This window comes from Pongo pygmaeus, chromosome 15, assembly GCF_028885625.2.
Source record: "Pongo pygmaeus isolate AG05252 chromosome 15, NHGRI_mPonPyg2-v2.0_pri, whole genome shotgun sequence".
NCBI classification, from domain to species: domain Eukaryota; kingdom Metazoa; phylum Chordata; class Mammalia; order Primates; family Hominidae; genus Pongo; species Pongo pygmaeus.
The window spans coordinates 91,650,145-91,671,193 of NC_072388.2; the positions used below are offsets into that span (position 1 = coordinate 91,650,145).

The window sequence follows — 21,049 nt, forward strand, 5'->3', positions numbered from 1 at the left end:
TTTGGTAGAGATGGTGTTTCACCATGTTGCCCAGGCTGCTCTCAAACACCTGAGTTCAAGGGATCCGCCCACCTCGGCCTCCCAAATGCTAGGATTATAGGCGTGAGCCACCACTCCCACCCCATTTACTCTTTATTTCTACATACTGTAAGCACAATAAGTCCTTGTTGTTGAGTAAATACATAATGAAAAATGTCCTAGCCAAAGAGAAACTCTGACCAAGACCTTCAAATGGGGGTCAGAACTGGGAAATTTATTAACAACTCCTATTGTTGATCGAAATGTGTTAGAAGTGGGATCTCTGGGGTTAACAAAGCTGTCTGCTAAAATGAAAGATTGGGTTTGTGTTTCACAGTTATGTGTCTATTTCAAAAATAATGATCCTTGGCAAGGTACATCCTCGTTCCATGCTTTCATATCATGATCTGTTCCTTCTCAAAGCAAGGATCGGGCTTGGATTAACAAACGCTCACACTTCATTTGTTAGCAAAGATAAATGAGACTGTAATGAAGGCATGTGTCAATAGGCATTCCTTCTCTAGAGTCAGTGTGATGAAGGACAAGTTTTCATTTGTTGAATACATTAGTCTCAATCGCTGGGAACTTGTAGTAATTAAAACTGGGCATATCTGAAATTTACCTTTGCACCATCTGTGAAGAAAGCATCTACGAAGGGAAATAATAGTATCAATAAAATTACAGAGAGGACTTTGGCCTAGATAAGAATGATAACTGGTTAAAGGCCCACAATTCATTAATGATATCAATAGAGAGAAGAATTGACCATTAGTTAATTAAAGCAGATTGGGAATGGCCCTATTGAATCATTTATATAACACCCATTATGTGCCTACTATTTTCCAGACAAGCTTGGACAGCACTGTTTTATTCTTAAATATTGGAAAGACCCTGTTAAGAGGATGAAAAGACAAGGCCAGATGCAGTGGCATGCACCTGTAATATCAGCTACTTGGGAGGCTGCAGTGAAAGCATCCATTGAGCTCTAGAGTTCAGGACCAGCCTGGGCAGCAGAGGGAACCCCAGAGCCAGTCTCAAAAAAAAAAAAAAAAAAAAAAGGAGGACAAAAAGACAAACTACAGAATGGGAGAAAGCATTTGCAAATCACATATCTGACAAAAAATGTGCATCTAGAATATGTAAAGAACTCTCTGCCAGGTGCAATGGCTCATACCTGTAATCCCAACACTTTGTGAAGACAAGGTGGAAGGATTGCTTGAGCCCAGGAGTTCAAGACCAGCCTGGGCAACATACTGAGACCCCATATCTACAACAACAACAACAACAAAAATTAGCTGGGCATGGTGGTGCATGCCTGTAGTCCCAGCTACTTGGGAGGCTTAGCTGAGAGGATTGCTTAAACCCAGGATGTTCAGGCTACAGTGAGCCATGATCGCACCACTGCATTCTAGTGTGGGTAAAAGAGCAAGACCCTGTCTCAAAAAATAAATAAATAAATAAAGACAAGTAACCCAATCAAAAATGGGCAAAGGATCCGAGTAGACACTTTTGCCAAGAATATATGGAAATAACCAATAAACACATGAAAAGACTCTCAACAGCACTAATCATCAGACATGCAAATCAAAAAACCGCCATGAGATATACTTCACACCCACTAGGGTGACTATCATAAAAAAGATGGACAATAACAAGTGTTGACAAGGGTATGGAGAAATTAGAATCCTCATACATTGCTGGTGGGAATATAAAATGGTGCTATCACTTTGGAAAACAATTTGACAGTTTCTTAAACATACAGAATTGCCATATGACTGAGCAATTCCACTTCTAGGTATATACCCAAGAGAAGTGAAAACATATCCACACAAAAACTTGTACACAAATGTTCACAGCAGCATTACTTGTAGTAGCCAAAATGTGGACACTATCCAAATGTCCATCAACTGATGAGTGGAAAAATACAATGTGATATATCCATACAGTAGAATATTATTCAGCCATAAAGAAAAATATTCAATTAGAAAATGGGCAAAACACATGAACAGACATTTCACCAAACAGGATACACAGATGGCAAACAATCACACAAAAGGATGTTCAACATCATTAATTATTTGAGAAATGCAAATTAAAACCACAATGAGATCATTCTTCGCCTATTGGAATGGTTAAAATAAAAAGTAGGGATAACACTAAAGGCTGGTGAGGATGGGAAGAAACTGAATCACCCCTGCATTGGTGGGAATGTCAAACAGCGTGGCCTCTCTGGAAAGGAGTTTGGCAGTTCCTTTGAAAACTAGAGGCTGGACATGGCAGCTCATGCCGGTAATTCCAGCGTTTTGGGAGACCAAGATAGGAGGATTGCTTAAGGCTAGGAGTTACCCATCTGTACAAAAAATTTAAAAATTAGCTGGGTGTGGTGGTGCATGCCTGTGATCCCAGGTACTTGGGAGGCTGAGGATCACTTGAGCCTGGGAGGTTGAGGTTGCAGTGAGCCGTGATGGCACTACTGCACTCCAGCCTGGGCAACAGAGTGAGACTCCTTCCCCAAAAAAGGATAGGAAACTACAGATGGCCTTACCACATGACCCAGCAATTTCACTCTTGGGCATATATCCCAGAGAAATGAAAACACATTTTTCACACAGAAACTTATATGCCAATGTTTACAGCAGTTTCATGCATAGTAACTAAAAACTGGAAACCATCCAGATGTCCTTCAGTGGATGAATGGCTAAACAAACCCATGGTACATCCGTGCTGCAGTATATTACTCAGCAATAAAAGGCAATGAACTGTTCATTCACGGAACAACTTGGATGAACCTCAAGGAAGTTACACTGAAAAAAGCCAGTCTTCAAAAGATATATACTTTGTGATTCAACTTATATGACGTTTGTGAAATAATGTGATCATAGAGACTGGAACAGATTAGTTGTCAGGGCTAGTGATGGGGAGGGGGTAGATGTGGCTATGAAGGGGTAGCACAAGGGAGCTCTATGGTGTTGGATGAACTAAATATCTTGATTGTGGTGACTGTGCGAAGCTACCTATGTGATAAAATTGCCTAATACTATACAAACACACATGCACACAAATGAGTGCATATAAAAGTGCTGACATCTGAATGGCGTCTGGGGATTGCATTGAGGTCAATTTCCTGGTTTTGACATTGTGCTCTCATTATGACCGATGTTACCACTGGGGGGAACTGGGTGAAGGGTACACAGGACTTCCCTATTCATTTATTTGCAACTTCTTGTGAATCTATAAGCATTCCAAAATAAACCATTTTACGAATACAGTTATTTATTTTATTAATGCAATTAAATAAATGTTTGAGAACTGGCAGTGTACCAACCACCATGGTATATGCTGGGGGTTCTGTGCAAAACAGAAGATGCACACACAGTCTCTGCTCTTGACAGTTCATTTGCATTGCTGAATGATAAAACTGAATTTCTCTCTCTCTTTTTTAGCATTTTTTTTTTTTTGAGATAGAGTCTCGCTCTGTTGCCCAGGCTGGAGTGCAGTGGCACGATCTTGGCTCACTACAACCTCTGTCTCCTGGGTTCAAATGATCCTCCTGCCTCAGCCTCTTGAGTAGCTGGGATTACAGGCACCTGCCACAATGCCCAGCTAATTTTTGTATTTTTGATAGAGACGGGGTTTCACCATGCTGGCCAGGCTGGTCTCGAACTCCTGACCTCAACTGATCTTCTTGCCTCAGCCTCCCAAAGTGCTGGGATTACAGGCGTGAGCCACCGTGCCCAGCCTCTCTTTCTTAGCATTTTTAAAGTTGTTTATTAAATTATACAAAAAACTTGCATTTAAAAAATTTATTTATTTTAATTTGGGGGTACAAGTGGGTTTTGTTTATGTAGATAAGCTCTTTAGTGATGATTTCTGAGATTTTGGTGCACCTATCACCTGAGCAGTGTACACTCTACTCAACATGTAGTCTTTTATCCCTCACCCCACATGCAACTTTCCCACCCAACTCCCCAAAGTCCGTTCTATCACTCTTATGCCTTTGCGTCCTTATAGTTTAGCTCCCACTTATAAGTAAGAACATGTGATATATAGTTTTTCCATTCCTGAAAAACTGAACCTCTTTAAAAACAAAAACACCTAATCGCTTTCAGTTCTTCATGGATGTTCCATTTTGGTGTTGAGATTGTGAGTGCCAGGGGCTGGGCTGGCATGTATGTACCCAGCATCTCTACCTGCCCCTGACCCAGCCTTGAGGGTGAGTCACTGGTGAAAGGCTTCTTTTCTTCTGAGCCGGGGCAGAGTCTGATTGTTGTCACCTGCTGTCACCTCAGAGTGCACTGGGTTCGGCTGCCTGGTGCCTGTTCTCACACCTCACCTCTTGAGACGGTTTGGACAGGGTCTGGTATGTTTCCTCTGAGACTTTTGCTAAGGGATATGGGAGAATGTACTCAGTGTGACAAGTCTCAGGAACTGCTGGAGCTGGCAATTTTGTTGGGAGGAGCAGGCTGGCCGGCTCCCTGCCCAGGGCAGAAGCGGGTGCTGGACGGCCTGAGGCTCTATCAGAGCTGTCTTGGCAGGTTCATGGGTGATGTGGTCTCCTGGGCAGTAGGTGGCACGGGGGCTTTTCAGCTGTACTAGTAGGGTTTTGATCTGCTACTGAAAGCAGCGTGAGCTGAGAGGACACTGGAAACCAATGGGTTTTAGAGAAAAATCTTGACTGTCTCCGCTTACAGAAGTTGTATATGCTCATTATAAAAAATCGCAGGAAAACAGAATGCAGGAAGTGAAATTCAGTCTGTGTGTGTGTGTGTGTGTGTGTGTGTGTGTGTGTGTGTGTTTCTGGTTTTAATAACAGCTTTATTCAGATGTGTTTATTTAATGTATCAATATCTTTCTACTAGATAACAGCTTTATTCAGATGTGTTTATTTAATATATTCAATATCTTCCAAGATCAAGGTGCTGGCAGAAAAAAAAAATTTTAAGTATTAAATATCATACAATTCAGCAATTTAAAGTATACAATTCAATGGCTTTTAGTGTATCACAGAGTTGTGCAACCATCATCACAGTCAATTAAGAACATTTCATCACCTCAAAAAAGAAACCTTGTGTTGCATAACAGCGTGAATGTACTCAATGCCACTGAACTGTACACTTAAAAATGGTTAAAATGCTAAATTGTGTGTTATTTATAGTTTACCATTATAAAAAGAAAGAAAAAAAGAAAGAATGAATGAAACCCATACCGTTTAGCTAGCATCCCCCTATCTCCCCCTACCCCCAGCCCTAAGCAACCGCTAATATCCTTTCTGTCTCTGTTTATTTGGCCCATTCTGGATCTTAACACCTGAAGGCCCCTTTCGCCTGACTGTTCTTTATGGGTTCTCACTGTGTGGCAGGCATGGTGTTGGGCTCAGGGCAGGGGACAGGGAAAAGTGAGACCTGTTCCTGCCCCGGCTGTAGTCCAAGAGCCCCTGCCTCTCACTCACAGTAAAACACACGGGCAGCATTTCCCTGATGGGCATTTTGGGCAACGCACCCTGTGTGTGGCTTTCTGATGGGAGAGGGTGGAATCCCTGGGAAACAAAGGCTTTGGTGTAGAAGGTGGATCTAGAGCTGGACTCTGGAGGTGCAGGGATTCTCTGCGCAGGACAAACAGCATGAGCAGAGGCAAGGAGGTGGGGGTGAGGACTGTAGGAACAGGAGAGAGGGAAGAAAATGCCCAGCCAAAAGACAGGATTTCTGTTGAGGAGTGATAGGAAATGAGACCCAGTGGGTCTGCAAAACCCTTTCCCTGCACCCCTGCCTCACACCACATTGCCTTGCATGTGTAAAATGACAGTTTAGTAATATCCCCATTGACTGAACACACGGGCACTGTTCCAAGCCACTCCCATGGCATAATTTATTTCATGCTCACAGTGATGTTTATGAGGTGGTGTAGTCACTTCTTATGGCTGCCACTGCAAATTACACAAACTGGGAGCCTTAGAACAACATAAACTCATTCTCTCACCGTTCTGGAGGCCAGAAATCGGAAATCAAGGTGTGGACAGGCTTGGTTCCTTCTGGAGACTGCAGAAGCATCTGTTCCATGCCTCCCTCCTGGATTCCGGTGGTTGCTGCCAATCTTTGGCATTCCTTGGCTGGCATTCCTTGCATCACTGTAATCTCCATCTCCAGCTTCCCATGGCATTCCCCTTATTGGGTCTGTGTCCCATGCCCTCACATGACCTTCTTTTTTTTGGAGACAGAGTCTCACTCTATCCCCCAGGCTGGAATGCAGTGGCACGATCTCACCTCTGCCTCCCGGGTTCAAGTGATTCTCATGCCTCAGCCCCCGAGGCAACCGCTACCACTCCTGGCTAATTTTTTTTATTTCTAGTAGAGACAGGTTTGACCATGTTGGCCAGTCTGGTCTCAAACTCCTGACCTCAGGTGATCCACCCGCCTCGGCCTCCCAAAGTGCTTGGATGACATGTGTGAGCCATCGCACCCAGCCCGTCACATGGCCTTCTTGTGAGGACACCAACCATTGGATTTAGGGCCCACTCTAATGCAGTATGAGGTCAGCTTTGTTACATCTACAAAGACGCTATTTCCAAATAAGGTCACATTCACGTGTATTAGAGATTCACACGTATTCACATGTATCACATTCACATATCTTTTGCAGGAACACAAGTCAATCCTCAGCAGGTGGGTACTTTACTGCCCCTGTTGTGTTTGTCTGTTCTTGCATTGCTATAAAGAAAGAGACTGGGTAATTTATAAGAAAAGAAGTTTAATTGGCTATAGTTCTGCAGGCCGTACAGGAAGCATGATGCTGGTATCTGCTCAGCTTCTGAAGAGTCCTCAGGAAACTTACAATCGCAGTTTAAGGGAAAGGGGGAACAAGGTGTCTTACATCGTGGGAGTAGAGCAAGGTGGGGGGCAGGGGCCACACACTTTTAAACAAGCAAATCTCATGAGAACTCTATCAGAGAACAGCACCAAGCGGGTGGTGCTAAACCATTCATGAAGGACCCACCCTCATGATCCCGTCACCTCCCATAAGGCCCCACCTCCAACACTGGGGATTACAATTGCACATGAGATTTGGGTAGGGACACAGATCCAAACCATATCACCTGTTTTATAGGTGAAGAAACTGAGGCACAGAGAGAAGCAACAACCTCAGAACATGCTCACGTGCAGGTGGTATGGCCTGGGAACCCACAGGCAAGACACCCGGCCAGTGCAGTACAGGACAGGGGGCAGTCTAGAAGCTAAGCCCACCACCCATCAGAACAAAGGATTGTTTGTCTTGTGCCAGTCTGCACTCACCTTTGTTCTAGAAAGGTGCAAGGCTGTTTGTTGGGACCTCCTCAAGTCCAAGGTGTCCCTTTGGGGCCCTAGAGGGAAGGGCCATCAGCCACATGGTAAGAGGTCCAAGACCCTGTCCATGATGCCCCTGTGGCCTTTATCCCTCTAGGGTGTCTTTCCCAGACAGACTTTTAGTAAACATTCATCAGTCTCCCATGCACTGTGCTGGATGCTAAGGGAGACTCAAAGATGGACCGAACCCTGCCCAGCATGCAGGGTCTCCCCGTGTGTGGCCTTCGTGTGAAGGAATGCTGTTTGCATAGTCAGGAATGGAAAGGTGGCAGAAAGGGCAGGGGCTGGGGCCAGGGGAGAAGTTTAATTGCAAAGAAACAAACATGAGCCTTAAGCATTACTTATGATTTTACAAATCTGGGGTTTTAACAGTAAAACAGTAATTGGGCCTCTGCGTCTAGCACCATGTTGGGTCCTGGCTGCCAAAGCGAATAAGCCCTAGTTCCTGCACTAGCAGCTAACCCAACAAGTGGACTAGATACCAAAGCCTTGTAAGGATGCTGTTTCAGGAAGGGAGTCCAGGGCTTTGTGTAAAGTGCCAGGGGGCACAGAAGGGGTCATGACTGACTTCATCTTCAAAGTTTATCTGTGTTCTGCAAAGATCAGGCCGTGCCTCAGTGGGGAGGAAAGCTGCTGATTGTTGAGTATGCCTGGTACGTAGGCTGGGCTTTTTGTGTGCATTGCCACTAACCCACTCCAGGCATTCCTGAGGAAGGTCCTTCCTTCCCTTCCCATCTTACAGATGGAAGCTCTGTCTCCCCTCCCTGCTGCCGGAAGTCTTTTGGTCCCAGCCTCCCTTGGCCATGCCTGTTCTGCCCCTTGTGGACGGAGTCAGCAGTGCACCAGATGCGGGCACTAGGTGGCACTGGGATGCCCGGGGCATCCTGTGAATTCCAACACCACCAGCTAGGGTCTCTCAGACTTAAGTCATTTGTAGGCATCCTCCAAATACCTCCTGTACCACCATCTAGTTAATATTTTATTTAAATTCTCTTTTTAAATTTTGTCTCTATCCCAGTGGGAAACCATGATCTCCTTGCCATAGACAAATACAATTTTTTTAAATTATGTGAACTGTTAAGAACAGTGTTTGATATGCAGAAAGAAGGCAAATATGAAAATGAAGCTAATCGAACACAACATGTTGGTTTGCGTATCACTATAAGCATCTCACAGACCTCTAATGCTGTGGAGTCCTGTCCTGGGCTTTGAAAACAGGACCGCAAACTGATGTCACCTATGTGCGTGTGGCTTTAGGGAAGAGCTCCTTTCCCTTTACAGGTGGAAGGACAGAGGCACTGAGGGGGGAAAGGGCGCACTCTAGGCCTCATTGCCCATTCCAGGCTCAGAGCCAGACCTGGAAGCCGGGTCCTGCCTTCCCTCTCCATCACATGGAAACTAGAACTTCGGGAGACCAGGACCACAGTGGGACATGCACGTGTTTCCTGGCCCCTCTGGAGCCAGAGAGCACTCATGCGGGGCTCCCACGTGCAGGGAGCATGACCATTTGAGTGTGAGGATGAGTCAGGAGTTGTGGGGCAGGTGCCTGTGGGGCACTGATGAACAGTGGGATCTCCAACAACCTGCTGAGCCTCTCTGGGCCCTTCGCCCTGGCTCTCCCAAGCAGGGCAGAGCATGGTGCCGTGTTCTTCACTGGTCAGTCTGGCCCCAGCTGCAGGCACTGACAGTGGCATCCTGGCACCCTGCCCCTCCGAGGAGCCCCATCCACCTTGGCATGGATTTTGAACAAATGCTTTGATCCCTCTTCCTTGCCAGAGCTGTAAAACATCAGGGTAGCCCTCGCCCTTGGGTGAGCTGTGCAGCCAATCAGGTTAGGTTCTGAGAGGCCCTGGAGATCTGGGTGACAGGCCAGTGGCCCCACTTCAGTGCCCCAGACCCATATTCCTCCTGGAGGCTGAGGCAGAACTGGGCAACACCCTTCCTCCTGGCCTCTCCTGAGCCTCAGAATTGCCAAGTTCTAAGATTGTTGCTTGGGATGACTGAGATCTATTAAATATTTAATTCTGCATTTACAGTCTAGAACCTTCTGTGTTATTTTGTCAAAAATGATGAGTGTATATTAACACCAGCTATCCTAATAGTGATATGGTTTGGCTGTGTCCTCACCCAAATCTCATCTTGAATTATAGCTCCCATAATTCCCACAAGTTGTGGAGGGACCTGGTGGGAGATAATTGAATCACAGGGGCGGTTTCCCCCATACTGTTCTCCTGGTAGTGAATAAGGCTCATGAGATCTGATGGCTTTATAACGGGAAACCCCTTTCGCTTGGCTGTCATTCTCTGTCTGCCACCATTAAGACGTGCCTTTCGCCTTCCACCATAACTGTGAGGCCTCACCAGCCATGTAGAACTGTGAGTCCATTAAACCTCTTTTTTTTTTTTTTTTTTTTAATAAATTATCCAGTCTCCGGTATGTCTTTTTTTTTTTTTTTTTTTTTTTTGAGACAGAGTTTCACTCTGTTGCCCAGGCTAAATGCTGTGGTGCGGTCTCGGCTCTCTGCAACCTCCGCCTCCCAGGTTCAAGTGATTCTCCTGCCTCAGCCTCCCAAGTAGCTGGGATTAGAGGTGCCTGCCACCATGCCAGCTAATTTTTTGTATCTTAGTAGAGACAGGTTTCACCATGTTGGCCATGCTGGTCTTGAACTCCTGACCTTGTGATTCGCCCATCTCAGCCTCCCAAAGTGCTGGGATTACAAGCGTGAGCCACTGTACCCGGCCCGGGTATGTCTTTATCAGCAGCGTGAAAATGGACTAATACAAATAGGTAATCCCCCCTGAAATCTCAGTGGATTGACAAGGAATTCCATTTCTCACTTACCTACCGTCCAGCTGGCAGCTGATGTGTATGGAGGCCGCATGCAGCCCAGCATGGGACCCAGAATGAGTGCAGCAGACACGCCCCCCAACCCCGTCCCTGCCACCTCTTTCCCCCATTTCCTTGGCAGGATACTCACCTCACCCAGGGCCCTTCTTGTCTCTCCCCAGTATTGTACCTGGAAGGCTCGGCTCTTGTGTTTGAGGACATCTTCAGACTGATTGCATTCTACTGTGTCAGTAGGTGAGTAGACCCGGCCCTGCAGGAGGTTATCTGGTTGCAGCAAACATCACAGGCAACCCTGGGTGGGTGCAGAGGACTTCACAGGGAAGCCCCAGAGGGAGGGGTGCGGCCCAGAGGATGCAGAGAGAGGGCACAGGCCCCTCTGGGAACCACAGGGGATGTGTTGGCTCTGAGGCTTTCTCACACTATCTGATAAGAGCCCCTCCCTTCCACACCTGCCCGTCTGGCTCACTGCCTGTCTCCCGGCTTCCTGTGTTATCAGCTTCAAGGACAGCCTGGAGTGCTGCGTGGACCAGGCCTCCCATTGCAGGGGTTCTAGAAGAAACTTCCTGTAGGGGCAGCAACAGGGGCTGATCCCCCTTCATGGGAGGTAGCTTGTGATTACTAAGCAGCTGCTGGGTGGAGCGGGTATCTGCTAACCACCCTGAGAACTGCCTGTTTATTCAGAACTGGTTTTGGGTCAGTAAGAATTTAAAAACACACTTTGGTGCCATAAGTCAATGACTTAAGCCACAGGACCTTGACAAGGGCTGGTTAGAAATGGGGTGGTATGTGTTGGGGTCCAGCAGTGGGCTCCAGGCCCACAACCCCTGCTGCCTCTGAAGAAAACCATGCTCAACCTAGAGCACCCGCTCCCCACCTACCAGGACCCTCCTGAGTCCAGATGGGCAGGAAAAGTAAGGCTGATAATGTCACCGGTGGAGGGTGTCCAGGTTCTTGGTGTCTTGAACAGAGAATTGGACAAAACGCACAAAGCAAGGAAGGAATGAAGGGGTTTATTGAAAATGAAAGTACACTCCACAGTGTGGGAGTGGGCCCAAGCGTAGGGCCTCAAGGGCACCGTTACAGAATTTTGGGAATATTAAATACCCTCTAGAGGATTCCACTGGTTACTTGGGGTACACCCTATGCAAATGAAGAGGATGAAGTAAAGTTACAAAGTCTTTTACTTGGCCTACACTGTATGGAGAGGATATTTCCTGTTATAACTGAAGTGTGAATCAGCCTTATGTTCCCTGCCTCCAGACCCTATTTTCCTGCCTCATCTCTTCCCTAAGAGAGGTGATCCCCATAAATCTTTATAGGAGGCAGAGGGACCAATGGTCTTTTTTTTTCTGTAACTGCTTCATGCTGGCTTGGGGTGTAGTCCCTACCTACTGGGGATCAAGGAACTCTCACCCTGCTCTGTGTAGTGCAGGCAGGGTAGCTTCTTGATGGCCAGGGTTGGTGTCTTCACCTGCAAATGGCTGGAACCTTTGTTGCCTGTTCATCTGAAGCTTGATGGTCTCTACACAAGAGGAAATGAAATTGGTTAAAAGATTTAATGGGAACTTCAGGGGGTGGATACCTATGCTGTCAAGAATGTTTGTTACAGAGATTTGCAGGAGAAAAGAAGAAAACCTGGTCTGTTCTAAAATCTATGTGTTTCCTTAAAGTCTTAGCACAAACGACACCATTTTGGTTTGGTTTGCTGGGGCCTAGTGCATGAGCTTAGTCCAAAACAACGGCCTCCCAGAATTTTGTTTAACAAATTCCTGGCCAGGCACGGTGGCCCACACCTCTTATCCCAGCACTTTGGTAGGCCGAGGCAGGTGGATCACTTGATGTCAGGAGTTCGAGACCAGCCTGGCCAACATGGTGAAACCCCGTCTCTACTAAAAATACCAAAAATTAGCTGGGCATAGTGGTGGGCACCTGTAATCCCAGCTACTCAGGAGGCTGAAACAGGAGAATTGCTTGAACCTGGGAGGCAGAGGTTGCAGTGAACCAAGATTGTACCATTGCACCCCAGCATGGGCAACAAGAGCAAAACTCCGTCTCAAAAAAAAAACCAAAATAAATAAATTTTAAAATTCCCCCTTTTTGGTCTCACTTAGGTGAGAACGTGACCAAAACTTAGGGCCTTAGTGCCACTCTCTGTTACCATCATTTTGGGTTTCTGGTCTGACTTAGCCCGTCATTCATAGGTTATGGTGTCCTCATGGTTGCATATTTCTTTCAGCTCCTGTTATTCCAGTTGGAGAGAAACCATATGACATTCTAGAGATGGCTGCATGCAAGCACTTAAAACCTTTGAGAGAATACAGCCCAACAGGGAGACTATCACTATGACTATTGGGAGGATAATAGTAAGAAATTGGAGTATGCTTCTTACCCAAGGTCCTCACAAGCCAAACCTCCTAAAATCAAAGAGACCAAAGAATGACTTAACTAAGCAGTTTCTTTGTTAATCCCCTAGCACTGAATTTCTATAATCTTCATTTGATGTATTTCTCCATAGGCCACATGTGCCAGCAGCTGCACAAATATGTCTTTGTTCAGCCAATTCTATCATAACTTTCACAAGAAAATTTAAAGTCTGTTGTGTAACCGTAGCCTTTACAGTAGAATTTGCTGTAGAGCCTGTCATAAGGGATATATTGCTAATCATTGCTTCTTTTACTTTAAACCGTGGAAAAAGGACCTAATAAATTATGCCCTTCTAGAAGAGTGAAGGCCTCCTGGCAATGATATCTTTAACCTGTGATGTGGGTTAAGAGGAATGAACCAATGTTTCGTTTCTGACTGATTATGAGGCAGCCATAATGAGGTACCATTGAAGTTTTTTTTTAACCTGCATTGGGCCTTTATCCTTTATCCATCAAAGTATAAGGTTCTTCATGTATAAGACTGGCTGCAAACTCCTTCGCGAATAAAAGTACACCCCATAAGTGCACAAAACAGACCCCTTTTCCACTTCTATTGTTCACAGAGGCATAAGCAAGGAAAAATATTCAAAGATAAGAGTTTCATGATAGTGGAGGCCTTAATCTGTGAACTTGGGAAAAGCTGTTCACATCAAGGATGCCATCCTCTTCTGGGGAGAAACCCCCCTGGTTAGCCTTACCCCGAGGGTTCCAATGGGTATACAGTTCCAAGAGTATGGAGGGACCCTTCACAGTTTTGAGATTATGAACCCAAAGTTCCAGGTCCCGAAGTTTTGTTGCAATGTGGGTGGCAAGGACAGTCTTTCTCTGATGTTCTCAGAAGATCTAAACTATAAAAAGCTTTTTTACGTGGTGAAAATACACTATAGCATAATAATCTACTGTTATAACATCAGCCCTCTTGCATGGGAAAGCTTTTATACAACCAGAACACATGCAGTGAAAATAACAATTGAATGAAATCCCTTTGTAAAATGTTTAAGTGGCCTACCAGGTGACCAATTGTACCTGAAGCTTTAATTGTTTTCCCAGGAATATGGGATCAAACATTGGTTATAAACAATTTCAGTAATTTGTAAGTCACTACATCAATGTATTCAATTTGGACCATTTTATCTTTTCCATGTTGAGTCATGGAACGCAGAACTCTTAATAATAAAAGCTTTAAGGACTCAGGAAGGACAAGGTGGCCATCCTGATTCTCCATGAGGCCATGCTTAATTGACATTAGACTTATATTATCTTGGATACTAGTTGTTTTTCCAAATTAGGTACATAGCACTGACAAGAAAATTTGTTTTTTTGTGTGGTTTATAATAACTTAGCATAATAATCATAATTATAATTGATAGCATATACTTAGACATTAACATTTTAGAAATCCCATACAATTTTGTAACACAGTATTACTCACAAAAATATATCCTAAAGAAGATCGAACACCATTTTGGCAATCTCATGTACCTAAACATGTCAGATAATCCTGTTTACCTCCTTTCTGGATGTTTTCAGGGGCCCTCTGATCCATCCAAAAAATCAGGCATTAGGAAAGACAATTTTGAAACTGAAGTTTGATTTTGGAATTCCAGAGTACCATAAATTATTTATTTTGCCAAAATGACTCAGAAATTTTAAAGAAGTAAAAACCTTTTATAACCTTTTACAAAAAACACACACACACACATTCTGCTGTTCTTATACACCTTGTATGCAAAACTGTTTCTAGTAGTCTTTTTTTTTTTTTTTTTTTTTTTTTTGAGACAGAGTCTCACTCTGTTGCCCAGGCTGGAGTGCAGTGGCACAATCTCAGCTCACTGCAAGCTCTGCCTCCCGGGTTCACGCCATTCTCCTGCCTCAGCCTCCCGAGCAGCTGGGACTAACGAGCGCCCGCCACCACACTCGGCTAATTTTTTGTATTTTTAGTAGAGACGGGGTTTCACCATGTTAGCCAGGATGGTCTCAATCTCCTGACCTCGTGATCTGCCCGCCTCGGCCTCCCAAAGTGCTGGGATTACAGGCGTGAGCCACCGCGCCCGGCCTCTAGTAGTCTTAACTGCATGTTATAGTGGCGAATTTTAAAGTAAAACCTGGTAAGTTATGTTCTGATAAAGTTTGACTATTTCCAGCATAGCTAGAAGCGTGACCGACTCCGCATGTCCCCAGGCCTTACCTAGCTGGAAAGCAGGCAAGTTAAACAATTTTCAAAAGGTAAAGAAGCAGCTTATGACCTTCAAGCATTTAGCAAACCCAATATTTGAACATAATTTGGACCACATGTTTACATTTTGAAGACCTTTGTATTTTACCAATAATCTTTAAAACTGTATTTCCCAAAGATTACTCAAGTCACATGAACTAAATAAAAGGCATTACATTTTTCACTTTTCTGACAAAATATTTGACTTAAGCTTTTATTATTATTAAACCAATCAATGTAAAACTTTCAGAGGAGACAAACAGTGACTTTTCCTTTATATTTAACCAGTTTGCACAGAGAGAAAGAAGCCGGAGACTGACTAGTAAGAAACTCTTACCCTTTTGCTGGCATGCCAGGTTTCTGGGTTCTCTCTCCCTGAATGGCCCTAGCGACCCTGCCTGACCACATGCAAACAAACACATTGCCATGAATTAAGAATATTCACAAACAGTTTACAAATTTTGGAGACGTTAGGTAGAGAGAGAGAAATATGACTTAAATTCTATTTACAAGAGTATACTCAAGACACTTAAATTATCAGGAAGCCTAAAATCCAAAAAGTTAGTTTGAAAGTAGAAAGCTGGTGTGCTCCATTAATTCCTGTGGGCCTGACAAAGGTAGCTTTGGAATTCCAGATAAGTGGAATGAATGATGATTTGCTAGAAATACATGGGAAACAAAATAACTATTCACAGAACCAAATAAAAGCCTTCCACTAGGAACTAAAAAAAATCATAGTGTTAGACATATGGATACACAAGCAAAGCCAGAGGAGAATAAACAGCAAGTGAATGAAAACTAGAAGCCAAAAACAAATAAACAGGAAACCAACCCTAAGTTTTCCTACTCAATTTACCCTGGAGGCTACAGTGTTACCTAGGGCCCCCAAAAACCCACATAATGAATATTTTAATCCCGACACATAATTCAGTATCCTTAAGTTCACCAATATTTTCATACAGCCTGTGCAATTAAGAAATTCACTTTAGGCACATGGCCAATAAGTACTCCAGCACTATCCATGCAAAACAGTAAACGTAATGTGAAGCAACGCAAGCATGTATGTGAGATTTGGCTTTGCACTAAATCCAGCTTCATGCTTAACTATATTAAAAAAAGAATTGCTGGGCCGGGTACGGTTGCTCATGACTGTAATCCCAGCACTTTGGGAGATCAAGGCGGGTGGATCACCAGGTCAGGAGATGGAGACCATCCTGGTTAACATGGTGAAACCCCGTCCCAGCTACTCAAGAGGCTGAGGCAGGAGAATGGCGTGAACCCGGGAGGCGGAGCTTGCAGTGAGCCAAGATCACACCACTGCACTCCAGCCTGGGCAACAGAGTGAGACTCTGTCTCAAAAAAAAAAAAAAAAAAGAATTACCAAACTTCTGATGCATTTTTTTTACAATACTTCTTGTTTTACTGTCGATGAAAAGAGTCAAACTCTGTAAAATATTTTAAGAGATTTATTCTGAACCAAATATGAGTGACCATGGCCCATGACCCAGCCCTCAGGAGGTCCTGAGAACATGTGTCCAAGGTGATTGGGGTGCAACTTGGTTTTATAGATTTTAGGGAGGCATGAGACATCAGTCAAATACAATTAAGGAATACATGAATACATTGGTTTGTTTCAGAAAGGTGGGACAACTTGAAAACTGTGGGGGTGGGGAGCAGTGTTCCAGGCTATAGGTAAATTAAACATTTTCTGGTTGACAATTGATTGAGTTTTTGTCTAAGGACCTGGGATCAATAGAAAGGAAATGTTCATAAAAGATTGTGAAAAACCAAGGTTCTTTTGAAGTCTCATAGTGGCTGCCCTTAGAAAAATTCGATAACAAATGTTTCCTATTCAGACCCTTTAAAAGGTGCTAGACTCTCTGCCAGTTTTGGTAGACAACATATAACAGTGAGTATACATACAAATAAACACATCTAGACGTGTATACACACGTATAAATGAAAATCCAGTAGCTTGGAACCTTAACCATGAGATATCAATACAAGCTTACTGGTTTTGCTTTGCCCCAATAGATAAGCCAATGAAGGCTATGAACCAAAATTTCGGGTAAAGCAGTCTCCTTGGCAGTTTTGTTGTTAAAGGCCAGACCTCCCCAGACTCCAAAGAGTGCTGGAGCCAAACAGTACCAAAGGAGGGCATCACACATTAACCAGACACCTTGCTTAGAACAGCAGCACAAGTGGGATCCATGCAACGCCATCCCACTTTCCCAGTAGACAGTAAACTCCAGATTCTAAACCATTTGGGGGCCAAGCAGCCATTGCAACTGCAAGAGAAAATTCTAAGGAGGGCTTAGTACTAGACCTCAGAACCTCTGCCAAGAGCATCCCCTTTGGGGAGGTTGAGGTCTGCAGGATCCCCCAGAGCATCCTCCTGTGGGCTCCAATCTTAGTGTGTCAGATGTCTCTGACCTTAGGTGGGCACTGGCACCACTTTTCATGTGTTCCCTCCAGAGCCTGCTATGAGCTTTCCTTTGGTACCTGGGTGTAATCCCTGACTTTTAGCATCCTTATAATTTGATAAGGCCATGCCTTCCCGTGCTTCCTGTTCTGTTAGAAACAAATTTTTGGTGCCACAAAGTGAACCCAGCACTCAGGCAAAAGTTTTCTCAGCAAGGCAATTTACTTCTATAGAAGGGCGCTTTCTGCATGCAAGGCAAAGGCAAGGGGGAGCATGCAAAAAAAAGGAGAACAGGATTTTCTTATCCCTAACGCAGACCCTGTTCCTGTGTCTTCCCCCTGTGGGCTGGGGTCAGACCGCACAATCTAGGCTAATTCCGATTGGCTACAGTTGACATCATCAAAGGAGGCAAGGGTGGGCCTTTGACAGGAAGGACAGGTACAGTACATTTTGGGGTGTTTGGGCACAGCAGAGAGAGGGAGGGCTGATAGATGAATGGATATGATTACCTTTTAGAATAGAACAAAGAACCAGGAACAGAAACTCTTTGAAGAGGAACTATTTGTTGTCAACAACAATTTCCTCCTCTTGAATTTATACATGTTGCGCTTTAAACCTATCTAATATGACTCGGATTTCGTGTTCATTCACGGGGAAGAATTTGTTACTATAGGATTGGGAATAACTAGGGAAGGTTTTGTTAAAAGCTGTCTCTATAAGTCTTTGGACTAGTCCACGAATGCAGGGCATGATGCAGCATCCAACAAGAATAAGCACAGCTATTGCGATTGCGAGAGAGGTAACAATAGAGGCCATGAGTCCTTTCCATTTACCAAACCATTTCCCTAACCATCCTGTGAAAGGGTCAGTTATCCCAGAATTTGTGGCTAATTCATCTGATAAGGAGGTAAGACCTTGTAAAGCTTTTGTAATTGTTCCATCAGGGGCTGTATTGTTGGGAATGTAGGTGCAGCATTGGGTTCCTATCATAACACAAACTCCACCTTTTTCTGCTAATATCATATCTAGGGCCATTCTGTTTTCCCAAGCCATTTGGCTAGTAGGCCCTAATTGTTCAGCTATTCCTTGGATAGCATCCCTAGTGTAATTAATAAATCGCTGCTGGTTATAATAGATGTAATTTATCCAACCTACATTTTTATTAATAGCTACCATTGGAAGTAATGATTCAAATCCTGCAGCTACTGGGTCTCGGGCTTTGAAACTATCAGGTACCCCCTGTGGGACTCCAACTGCATCTAGATAGACATGAGAGTCGAAAGATCCTTGAGGGGCCCCTCTTGTTTTACGGCGTTGTGGTTTCTTTTTTTCTGGTTGTTGAAATGCCAGAGTGAAAGGGATGGCCAATTGAATTAGAGCACAAGTACCACTCCAGTTACTTGGCAGAGTGTCCAGCAGGTGTCCACCACAATACCACCATACATCAGCTCGGGCATGAACAAGGGCAGACTGATTGGTAAGCTCTTGGAAAGACTTAAGCTCACTGCATCCCTTTAGGTCCCCAAGAAACTCCGAATTTTCTCCCTGTCGTGAGAGACAGGAAATAAACTTGGCATCTGGAGATGGAGGCTGGATGGCCTTCGGGGGCTCACCCTCAAGATGTTGAATTTCAGGGAATAGCTCAGAGAGAGTTCGACAGAATTCACTATCCCAGGCTGTGGGGTGTTGGAAAAGAGCCACCATGCAGCCCATGCCCGGTTGGTCAGAAGACCATCCAAGTGGAAAGGGGACGACTTGGGCCTCTGGCCTACCTTGCGCACAAGCGTAACAGTCGCTTTTGTTTAGACTGCGAACAGAATATTCAATCCATTCCATCCAGGCATTTGTTTCTTTGTATCCTGTTTCGATTGTCAGTGTTTGTTTTAAATTTTTAACCTCTACAATAGCTACTTTGCTTTTGTCATTAGATGAAGAGACAATGGTCTGGTCAGCAGGTGTAGAAGAGGATAGACTTGGAGATATGAGGGATGGAGATGTAATGAGGTGCAACTCAAAGAATCCTATGGGGTCTTTCCCTCTTACATCTGCTCCCATACCATAGAAACGGTTTAGGGTGGGGGAGGAATCTTGGAGAGTTGGGATGGTGATGGAAATTTGCACCGGGTTACATTGGTTGTATCGACAATTGGGAGGGGCAATTCCTTTAGTAAAACGGATATAGGGCTTTAGAACCGCTAGCGGGAAATCCTTTGAGGGGACCCAATCTTGGCGTTGAGTGGTCCAAACGACATATTCCCAAGTATGACAAAACGGAAACCTAAACAAGGTAGAAGCATCTGCTTTGGAGGGGCAGAGATATTTCTCTGCTGCTGCAAGCTGTCTCTGGCTTTGGAGATCCCCACAAGGTATAACTAAACAAGCATCAAAGGTAATGGTCTGGGGTGAGTCTGATCTAGTTACGTTAATAATGAAGTGGCTAGCAAGAGAACAAGGAAAGAAGAAGGAGTAACAGAATAGATGAAAGAGAATTAAACTTTCCTTAGCTTTAGTTTGGTAGGATTTTCCCCTGGGACTATGGCCCATTACCCTGGAGGGGGCGGTGCTTTCTTGACTCGGGTGTGATGGGTCCATCCTTTCTCGGCAGTTCAGACTGCAGTTTCAGTTGTTAGGAGCACTAGATATGGTCCCTCCCAGGACGGTTCCAGTTTCTCTTCTTTCCAGCTCTTATTGAGGACGTAGTCTCCAGGCCGGTGCTGATGGACTGGAAACTCAAGAGGCAGGGTTTGCGCTAAGAGACCTTTAGTCCTAAGGGAAGATAAGGTAGAAGATAGACCAAGTATATAATTCCTAAGGAATTGATCTTTGGTCTCAAAAGTGGGAATGTCACTAGTGGAACTTAAGTATGGTAACCTATAGAGCATTTCATAAGGGGATAGGCCAACATCTGTTTGAGGGGCAGTTTGGATCCTGAGTAGAACGATGGGGAGACACTTAGTCCAGGGTAATGGAGTTTCTAAAATTAACTTAGATGATTTTTTTAAAGTCTGATTCATCCTTTCTATTCTTCCTGATGAGGATGGATGCCAGGGGGCATGATATTCCCATTTGATTCCTAAAGTTTGAGTAAGCCCTTTAATGATATTTGCAGTAAAGTGAGTCCCGTTGTCTGAGTCAGTGTTTTCTACTGGCCCGAACTGAGGTATTATCTTCTCTAGTAATACTTTAACCACATTATTAGCTGTTGCACTGGGGAGGGGAATGGCTTCAACTCAATGGGTGAGGTGCTCTACTATTATGCCATGAGCAGAACAGTTTCTTTTTCCTTCCCCACCTCGGGGCATTCTCTTTTGAAGTGACCTGCTCTTCCACGTTTGAAGCACCTATCCTGTCCTCCCACTCTCTCATTTCCAGGATTATTTGACCTTGCTCCCCCATACTCTTTAGAGGGCCTGGTAGCTGAGGGTCTGGGTCCCCCATTTGGAGGCTTGGGTCCTCCAAATGGGGTTTGGACCCTTTATAATTCCTGGCCCCCTGGAGTCTCTGTTTAGAAGCATATGGCTTGAAGCCATCTGTTGGAAGGTAGATAGCATAAGTTTCGTTTTTTGTTTTTGCTTTTCTTAATCTCTCCTCACATATACTTTTTGGGCTTCTCCTAGGGGTTCCTCTCTGGACCGGTTTTTCGTTTTCTAGTTTCTGCAACTTCTTTGCTATGTCTGGCTAGCTATTTGTGACAAAATGTAGCTTTAATATTCCTTGCCCAAGAGGGTCTTCTGGATCTAAATCTGCATATTTCCTTATTTGTTCCCTTAGTCTTTCTAGAAATTTC

The 21,049-nt window shown here is 44.5% G+C and overlaps 1 protein-coding gene across 2 annotated transcripts in view; it reads left to right on the forward strand.

Annotated features, from left to right (window-relative positions):
* Nucleotides 1-21,049, forward strand: part of RIN3 (Ras and Rab interactor 3) — a 174,540-nt gene that overhangs the window by 90,853 nt on the left and 62,638 nt on the right. For both annotated transcript variants that reach the window (XM_054448274.2, XM_054448275.2), the window contains exon 4: nucleotides 10,364-10,436. In XM_054448274.2, the coding sequence (XP_054304249.2) occupies nucleotides 10,364-10,436 (73 nt within the window). The remainder of the gene's footprint in view (nucleotides 1-10,363; nucleotides 10,437-21,049) is intronic.